This window comes from Oxyura jamaicensis, chromosome Z (assembly GCF_011077185.1).
Source record: "Oxyura jamaicensis isolate SHBP4307 breed ruddy duck chromosome Z, BPBGC_Ojam_1.0, whole genome shotgun sequence".
In the NCBI taxonomy this organism is placed as follows: Eukaryota; Metazoa; Chordata; class Aves; order Anseriformes; family Anatidae; genus Oxyura; species Oxyura jamaicensis.
Genome location: NC_048926.1, coordinates 39,669,169 through 39,679,411, shown reverse-complemented (window position 1 = coordinate 39,679,411; position 10,243 = coordinate 39,669,169). Strand labels below are relative to the sequence as shown.

The following is a 10,243-nucleotide window of genomic DNA, read 5'->3' as shown; positions in this document are numbered from 1 at the left end:
TGTCCTGTAACGTTCACTAATATTATCACATGTCACAACTATACTGGTTTATACATGGGAGATATGTATATATGTGTAGATATATAATTCATAAGCGCTATCCCTTGATACAGAATATGTCATATGGCACAAGCTATAGGTACATGATGATGGATGATAAGAATTTTACTCTCAGTAAATGGTCATAGTACATTGGGAGGGGGCAATCTGGTCCCATTGCAAGAAATGGGTGTCTTACCACCAAATTCAGAAAGGAGCAGTTTGATGCAATATGTAAAAAAGAGATGAAGATGAAATAACATAACATCCATCATAATATATTCTATAGAAACCACATTGTAGAATAAATGGGAAACATTCAGGAAAAGAAGTGTTCTGACGTCTTCAATCACACTTTTAACATCTGAATTTACATTTTGTATATAATGGCAAATTTTAAGAGGTAAATAAAGTGTCCTGTTTCCTTTTACCTGGAATGTGTGTTCCAGATCAATAAAGTGCTGTATCTTAAATGTTTATACAGCTTCTGGGTTTGGCAAATTCCTTTACCTTGACAAACTAAGCAATGAAATCTACCCCAGAGGAGAGCCCTATGCCTCGAACTAATCACTGTTGACAAATTTCTAGTGAATTTGGAGTTCCTCTAGAGTAGGCCAGAAATATGGTGGAGGTGGAAGAAGTCCACAAATAGTTTTAGAAGACATTCGTAAAAGTAACAAAGAAAACAGCGAGAAGATCCCCCTATACTCATCAAGGACAGATAGATTTGGAGAAGCCTTAGTAAAAGGCTGCTAACAAAAGTTGGCACATTTGAAGCAGATTGTTAAACACAAGTTCCTTTGTCCCTGGGCTTTTTGCTATTGTTCAACAATCAGCCTATTACAAGCATGCTTCATAATGCACAGAAAGGTTTCTGACCTTTCTTGGTGTTGCCATGTGACCATAATGCTGCACATGGACTGCAAGGCAATTGCATAAACATGGTGTCTTGGTGGAGTTTAGCTCACTGAAAGCTTGGTCAAATAGGATAATGAAAGGAACACATTGGTGCAGGAAGCACGAAAAAACATTGTGCTTAGCGTGTCCATGTTGCAGTTCTCTATGCAATGAACTTTCCAACGTAGTGACTCAGTACCTAAAGGTATTCACCTTCTTTGCCTCGTCTTGAGCCAGATGATTATTTTTATGTCTGCATTTGTTGCCTTTCAGACTTTACTCTCACACGATCCTTAGAGTCTCCCAGTGCGAGATCCTAGTGAGAAAATGTCAGCCTACATTTTCAAAGCTGCCTTAGAGATTTGGAAGATAATTCCCATTTAAATAAATGGGAAGCATGTACCCCACTTGCATGTTCTCTTATTTAATAACAAAAAGGACCTGCTTCTACAAAGATGTTGGTCATTGTAGAGATGTTTTAATTTTTAATAGCACTCTTTTCAAGCTTAAAAGTCCCTTCATAGAGGATGTGAAATTTTGACCCGGTTGCTTTTTATGCTTCTCTAACATTTTCCTGTCTTCTGCATATCCTTTCTCCTTTGACCACAGTGATATCTTTCCTTAACACGTTTGAAATTCCTCTTGATACTGTGGGCCCTTAGAAAGTATGTGAGTGAGATCAGTGGAGTATATTGTCTTTAACCAAAACCCACAACTATATTACAGATCAAATATGTTTTCTCCCACTAAAAAGAGTGTTGTGTAATATGTTGCTGAACAGTGGAAGCATACTTGCAACCGATGTAATTTGTTGTTAACAGACAATTCCAGTTTCATTCTGTTTCTTTAACTTACCTTAAAAACATATACTATACACCTTTTAGTATTTTATAGTATTCTGCCAAGAATGCTTTCATTTAAGCAACTGCAGCCTAAATTGGTTAATCTGGATTTAGACCAGAGAAATCTTGATAAATCTTATATAGTTTGAAATGTTCAAATACACCAATGTCCTCATTAAAAAAAAAAAAAAAAAAAAAAAAAAAAAAAAAAGAGAAAAAGAAATTTATAGTTTTAGGTGAGAAAAATTGGCAGCTCGAATGGAACAGTAAGAAAAGCCTGGTGGCAACCTCATGGGTAAACCTCTCCAGTCTGTACAATTAATTAAACAGAGCAGTGGGGACCTGACAGTATTTCTGTGCTCTGCTCTGATCACCCCATTCTTACTGTTCCATCACATCCTTTGATTTAACAAGACAACATACTGATGACAAATGTGGTAAAAAAATAAATATATACTATTCCGCTTAATTACATTCATCCTAGGCTTGCTCAGTTGTCCTAGAATCTAGAATGCCTATTTTATACAGGAAATCACCTGATATTTTAACATAAATTCTTCCTCCATTTAATTTGCAGTACAAAAGATGTTTCTGTTCCCTTTCTGCTTTTGATTTTTTTAATTTTTATTATTATTTTGTTTTGTGAAACTAGAAGTTGATACAAAAAGAGACAAGTGAACTTTATGGTTGTTATCTTGTTCATCTTTCTTCATTTACACAAGAGCAGGGAAGTATGGTATTTGGGAGACTTTAGATTTACTTGCTGCCAGTTCCTACAGAAATAACAAATGCTTTTCATCAGTCATCACAATGGTGAAACAGATGAAAAGGAAGTCATGATTGAAGTTTAGAACATCTAATTTGTACATCTCTTTTTTCCAGTTAATTTCTGTGTCATAAAAACTTGTGAATAATAGATCTTAGGATGCCTTCTAGTAAAAGGCATATTTCTGAACTCAGTTATTACTTGAGACTTCATAAAGGGGGCTTTTTTTTCTTGTTTACTGAGGTGTTCATAAATATTTTGTCCCTCCCTTTTTCCTTAAGTGCAAATGTCAACTGGGTCAAGATGCAGTAGCTCAGCAGGAGCAGCTGAGATTGACAATGTGCTCCCTTGACCGGAGGCTGATGCCAACTGGAGTTGACATGGAATGATATGAGGTGTGTTAATTCTTCTAGGGAAAATGGACTGGAGAACAGATGATCCTGCCTGCTAAATTTGTCTAGGCCTAGCTGTGCTTGCTTTCAAAGCTACGGAAGGCTCCTGTTCTCGATAGTCTCCTCATGGACAGGTTGTCTCCTTTGCTCTCGGGCCTTGAGGGCTTGCTCCTCTGGAAGGGGTTTCGCAGGCTCGTTGCATTTCGCTGTCTGTCAAGTTTATCACTGATTGAATAGCTCTTCCGTGTGTGCTGTGCATACAGCATGTTGGACTCCTCTGCAGAGTAGCTGTTGGCCCGCTCTATTTTTGGAAGTGGGATGCTGTTGGTCAGAGTTCTTGTGGCATTGCCATCTTGAGGAGATAAGGAGATTCCCTTCTTGTCTTTGGACTCATTATCTTCATGATCAGAACTTGGGTGGCTTAGTTCTGCTTCTCTCTCTGGGTGGCAGCATCCCAAATCTTCCACCTTGCCCCCAAGGCTTCCAGGAAAACTGGCCCTCTCTGCGATGGTCTGTGGAGCGCTCACACACCTTGTGTCTATGCAGTCTGTAATACTTGTGTACTCTGCTGTTTTGACTGGGACGCCAAGGCTGCTGAAGTAGCTTCGAGATGGTGAGAACATAAAACTGTGAGATTTCACAATTGGTGTTTCCTCCAGAATGAATGGAGTTGTAGCCAGATAACGACTGCTTTTGGATCGCTCTAAAGTGTGGTACAAGGGAGGGTCTGAATCCCAGGGGATTTGGCAATCTGTGATTTGTGAATAGTCTGAAGAAAATGCTCTTGTGTCTATTCCAGATGTTTCCTCATAATCAAGACTTCTGCCAGAAATCTTTTCACTAGGTGTACTGCTAATATACGCACTGTTAGCTAAAATGGAAGAGGCTATGTGAGCCTGTAGGGCTGCATCTACAGTACCAAGAATATTTATGGAGCTGTCAAGAGGCTCTGTGTCAGAATGCATCTCATCCATTGCAGAAACATAGATGTCTATACAAGACGAAGGTCTTCTGGAGTCTGGGGCAATTGACAAAGTGCTGGTAGGGGCTAAGGGAACCTTTCCTTCTTTTGCTATTGAGTGGGAACTGCTAGCCCGGTGCAGGCTTGGAGACCTTTCCTTAAAAATGCTTTCAAACTTTTCCAACCCACACTTGTCCTTCATATTTGTTGCATAGAAAGAGTGGCTTCGCATGCGGGGTGTGATTGTAGGAGATGTTGGGGACATGGACTCCTCTCCTGTAGGATCTATGCTCTCTTGAAGCTTGTAAGTATTTCCTTCCTGACTATTGAAGCTACTCTGCCTCACAATGTAGGCTGCATCTGTACAGTCAGATGAGGTCCTGGATCGTATCTTGTTTGTCTCACCTCTCTCTATGCCAGTCAGTTTTTCTAAGGCTGTCACCATTCGTCCTATCATATCTTCCAGCTGAGCAAGCCTGATATCGACAGTCTGCAGAGAAGCCTTCATGCAGTGCTCTCGTTCATTTACTTCTTCCAGTCGCATGGCCATGTTCTCTACCCTTAAGGAGGGGAAAATAAAATAGGTTAATTTCTACAAAGCAGTGATCTTCTACCAATAGGTCATTGAAACAGATGGAAATAAATAGGTCTTAACATTCAGAATCAATGTGCACCTCATGTGCTTCAAACATTGCTAAAAGAGGTTCAGCAGCCAAAGGATACTGCTTGCTCAGGAAATTGTTCCAGTAAGTTAACCAGTCAGTGTCTTCTCCTTATTGATTATCACAAAGAGGAAATTGTAGGTGTGGTCTATACCAGGGACAGGGGCTATTACAGAAATGTTATTATGATTTGTTACCTCTCGGCTGCCAAAGAGTCTAATTAGGTGGTTGCAAATGAATAAAACTTTCAGCACATGCCACATGATATTGCTCTCAGTTGTGCTACAGGCAGAACTATTGTGGTTAACTCCTGAATTAAATGAAGTCATGGAAGTGGGTAATGTGCCATAGAAGGTGGGAAATATCCCACATTTTTCTTCTGGTTTCCCCCCATATTTGTACCAGCTACTCTTGTGTGGGCCTAAGGAAATAGCTTCCTTGTTCTCTGATTCATATTTGGCTCAGATACATAGAAAAAGATTATCAGTATTGTACAGAATGTAGGTAATATGTATATAAGAAAACTGCAAGGAGTGAGCACCGATCAAATAAAATGTAGTGTACAACAGGGTACACAAACCAAGACTGTTCTGTTCCTGTGTTTGTACATTTGTAGTCTGTGTTAGTAGTTTAGGGATTGAAATGATGGGTCACGAAGATACTTATTAGCTCCCTAACATAATATATAAATACTAATAGCTAATAATTGAATGTGTGAGCTTAATTTAAACTTCGTTATAACTGTTCTATATACAGTATTGATTTAGCTCATTTTAAAATGTTTTCATCTGTAAAGTGAACTGTGTACTAATTTATGCCAGCGGCTTTTAATCATTTCTGTTTGTGGCCTAAAAACCTTCTAAAACTTCTCTAAAAACTTCTAAAACCTTCTCTACTGCTTTTGTTTGGAGTCTTCCAATTTCATACAGTAAGATTGCCTTTAGCACATATGAAACTCCTTGTGTTTCTCTGGTAGCAGTCCTTGGAGTAGACCAGGGAATTCCATTATCTGCCAAAGAGATATTAAAAGCTGCATATTTATGTAGTTTACTTACATATGCCTTATTTTAGGGTTGCACCTCTGGGTTTCCCCGTCCCTATTGACACTGAAAAGTGAACAGTGAAGTGACAAATACCAAATGACAGGTTTTCCACACTTTTCTCAAGTCTCTCATTCTCTTGTCTGTTACGCAAATCATACTCAAAAGTTAATATGCACTCCGTCAACCATATCTGGGATTTCTGGTGGGATAAATATCATACTCTACTACTAGTAGATAAACTTCCAACAGGACAAGTGATCTGAAACTGGAAACACCACAAACACTCATGCTTGTCCAAAAGGAAATCAGATTTTAGGTAATAAATGAATATTGGGCAGCATTAATATCTGGTATGTCACAGAAGTTTAGGGATTGAAACACTGAAGTCTGACTACCATGTGGTGTTGATCAGCAACCATCGATCTGCACAAGAGAGGAGAAGGAAGAGAGTGGCACCACACCCTGCAGCAAGGCTCATATTCCCAAGAAATACGTGCTTATTGTGATGAAGACCATGAATTTTGAAAGTACAAATAATAATAATAAAAAAATCTATATATCTGAAGTGTTCCATGAATCAGCAACTGTATTACTGTCATCAGACTTCAGTGGATGAAAGATCAAATAAGCTAAGACCCCTGAAAAGAAATAAACCTGTAGTTTCAAAGCAATCTCCTTCTACTCAGCTTATTATTGTTTAGCCACTAGTCTACTTCTTCTGTCAACCTCCTCCAACAAAACAGACTAATGTTATTTCAAGCACAGGATATAATTTCATAGTAAGAGAGCAGTTTGTATAAGAAGCAGTTGAATTTTCCCTCATGTTATTAGTTATATAAACCGCTATTTTATCAAAGAAATTATACTTTTGAAAAATTTATCAGCTAATAACTGAGTACCTGGTCACTCACTCAGATTCCATAATAGCTTCTTGATGATGATGACAGATATAGCTTGACAGTTCCAGTACAGTTAGACATGCTGAAAATCCTGAGTAACCCCGTGGTCTATTTGAGCTAAGGAAGTGTTTTGTCTGGATATTAACAGAGCCCGACACAAGATGTAAGGCCAGTGGTATTGCTGGCCAAGACAAAGAGAGGCTTCTGGGTTACCTGGACTGGTAATTACCATGGAAGAAGCCCCAAATTTGATCACATTGATAGTGGTGGGAAATTTATTCAGAAACATAACAAGGTAAGAAGAGTGCAGTCTGGGTTCAGAAATAAAGGGTAACCACAGATGTACTGTGAGATACGTAACTGAGAGGTACATACATGTGTTTACACTGGATGAATCCCAAAAAAAGAAGCAAGGAAGGAAGGAAGGAAGGAAGGAAGGAAGGAAGGAAGGAACGAAAGAAGGAAGGAAGGAATCTTGAGTGTTAGTAGTCTCCTCCAATTTCGAAGCTATTAGCTGACTTTAGTCATTTTTTTTTTTTTTTTTTTTTTTTTTTTTTTTTTTTTACATATGACACACGTCCACTCCTGGACTTTACCAACAAATAGTTATACTTTTAATTAGGGATATTCTCAATATTTTATGCTCAATTCTGTAATCATTCAGCACACACAATAGCACCATGCTCTGTGAGTATTCCCACTAGAAATGTGATAAAATCCCATCAACTAAACACTGAGGACATAAGGAGATATATTCTGGAGAAATACAGTCATAAACTGGTCCTTAAAATGTTTTAATAAATTGCACTCAGTGAAAAGACAGCCAGAACTGTGTTTCCCTCAGGAACAGTTTTGAATTAAAAGACTATTTTAACATAAGAAATAAAAATAAGTTTTTCATAGAATCATATCATAAAACAGGTGAAGCCATGCTGGCTGTTTCAGATCACCTCCTTGTCTCACATGTGCCTTGCCTTGCATATGTTCTTTTAAAATTATTATTATTATTATTATTTGCTATGTGTACTGGAGACAGTGTAAACGTTTTGGCAAATCTCACAATATCCATGTATGATGTCTCTATTGCACCTGTGTCTTTCTTTACCGCAAGATTTATCTCATGTATGAGAGGGTGCCAAGCCATCTTAGCAGATGGGCATGAGAACAGAAAAAGAGAAGGCTAAATCTAAAATCTGCAGAGTGTGTTTTGCTGAAGCTTAAAAAATTCTAATAGAAAAACATAGACCAGCTGAAGAGAATATTCAGTAACTGGGGAAAAATACAAGCTCAGAGCTGGGAATCTGACAAAGGTGTTACATTATCTGTGACCAACCTTTTAAATTATGGTTTGAAAGATGAAGGATTTTGGTGGTTATAGTCATTTTTAACCTCTGCACAGCTGTTCATCTATAATTTAATTGAAGCAATGATTTAATGGGAGTAAGGTACTCTTTTCAGAAGAAGACCTCTTAACTGAATTAAACCGTTAAATGAATTTTAGAATTGGGTTCACATGTCCCTTTGCTGAGTTCTGTCCATTTTTTAGGCATTCTTTATGTCTGCAAAATCATTTTCTGCTGTTGCAAAGACTGTAGATGCTGAAAGTCCCTTATAGAGGGGATCCACATTGCTTGTTATAGGTGACTGTAGAATGCTTTTACTTTTCTGGAAGCAGTTCCCAAGCTTGTAACAAGCTATTGGTACTGTGCCTGATATTTTTTGGTGAGGTATCTCTGGTGTAAGTGGATAGCCAGTTTTTCCAAGTGTTGTGGTTTTTGCAGGTTAAGGATGTTGTGTTGTCCTGGCTGCCTTCCTGTCCGGATCCTAAGACCAACAAACTCTTTCTGATTAAAGAGAGATTCCATGAGATTAACAGACCTTTTCTAGCCCCACTTTGCAGATATGGCCTGATGTGGTAAGGTCAGTACTGACCCTTTTCTGTGCACTTTGTTTTGCTCTCTCTGAAACCAGGATAACAGGTGTCTTCATTCTCAGACACTGTTAATGCAACTGCACTGAAGACTGTAAAGTGTTAAGGTACTATTGTTATGAACTCCAGAGATGACATAATAATGTCTACTCCAACCAGTTTATCTGATTTTTAAATACTATTAGGATGTGACCCTCCTCCCTTTGGAACCAACAAGAGGTTTTTATTGGATCAAGACTTGGCCATATGGCCAAGAGTCTTGAAAGTAGAGTCCAACTCTACTTTCCTCCTTGGTCTCCAGAAGATTCACTAAGATTTGCCTTCGTGATAAATGCACTTGAAGAAAACACCTTACAGCTTTGTACTGCTTTGTATTTCTCACCATAATCACTTCCTCTGATCTCTATCATTAACTCAGACCTACTTCCATGTGCCTGTGCTAGATCCTAGCAAACAGAAAAGGATAGACATCAAGAGTTGTTTCATGTTTTTGATTTCTGAATGTAGAAATGGAAATAGAGAGATTCTGTGTGGTGACACCAACTGTGGATACCTCTGTGATGTTTTTTTTGCAGTGAGAATGGTAAGACTGAACCCACCAAGGCTACACAAGATATCAGGGTGAACTATTCCAGTGTGATAGTATAAACTGCTTCTTGTTTTAGGGAAGTCAGACAAGGCACTGTGATCCTGACTCAGCACAGCCCCTGAGACCATGGCTGAAATTGCTAGTTTACATACAGTTCAACACATGAAGAAACAGTATCTCTTGTTCTTTTGCTTTCTGAACTCCTTCCTTCCTCTGGGGCCAATCTAGGCTGAACTTCAAGGCAAGACTTTGTTCCCATCTCCTATTGTCCTTCCAGTGCTAGACTTCTATGCCTTCTTCCAGGCTTACTGGGCTTTGCACTCTGCTTTTGCAGCTGCTTTTCCTTGAAGTAGTCCTCGGGGCATTTTGGTAGATCCAACTGCAAGTAGATGATGCTCTATTGGATGTTTAAGAGGTGAAAACATTTTTGTGAGCTAAGCGCAGCACAGAAGCCTGGAGGAGAGGGAAGGCTCTGAGAAGTCCAGGAGGATATACATCACGCAGGCATTGCCCCAGTTCTTCTTTCTCCTCCAGCTAAACAGCATCCTCAGCTTCCTGCAAAAGGAAGGTCTTCAGTGCAAAGGGAAACTCCACGCACATTCTCAGGACATTCTGGGTTGATTTTACACCATGTAAAGTTGAGTTAATTGGCCAGATGGCTAGGGTGATGATCTCATGGCTATAATGTCAATACTGTGCTTGATCCAATACTACAGGTTAATGACTGGACATTGGAAGAGAAACTCTGGTATTGCACCTTCTCTGTTTTCTTTGCTTTACATCTTGCTAGTTGTATAAAGACTTTTATATATAGAGCCTATGAAGTACAAAGCTGGGTTTTAAATATTGAAATGTTCCACAAGTTGGGAAAAAGAAGTTTGGTATTTTAGATCCAGAGCACTTCAAGGGATACATGTCTGACCATAATTGCAGACAAAATGACAGACCTGGGAATGTAGTTCTTAAAGTGAGCATGATTTAGGATACATATACAACCCCGACCTGAGCATATTTAATCTAATGCTTTCAAACTTGCCTTGTCTGGGTAGAGTATTGTAGTGGGTTTATAGGAGAGCTGTTATGAGATGGGACTTCACTGCTGGAAGTCATAGTAGTGAAATAACCAACTTCCCTGTGTTTAGGTTTGGAAGGAGACTCTGAAGCTTATCCTCACAAATCCTATCCTATCCTATCCTATCCTATCCTATCCTATCCTATCCTAT

The 10,243-nt window shown here is 38.8% G+C and overlaps 1 protein-coding gene across 5 annotated transcripts in view; it reads right to left on the bottom strand.

The window, feature by feature from the left end:
• Positions 1–2,389: 2,389 nt before the first annotated feature.
• The window catches only part of TRPM3 (transient receptor potential cation channel subfamily M member 3), a 466,535-nt gene continuing 458,681 nt past the window's right edge, over positions 2,390–10,243 (bottom strand). For all 5 annotated transcript variants that reach the window (XM_035309095.1, XM_035309092.1, XM_035309094.1 and 2 more), the window contains one exon: positions 2,390–4,457. In XM_035309095.1, the coding sequence (XP_035164986.1) occupies positions 3,008–4,457 (1,450 nt within the window). In that variant the 3' untranslated portion in view covers positions 2,390–3,007. The remainder of the gene's footprint in view (positions 4,458–10,243) is intronic.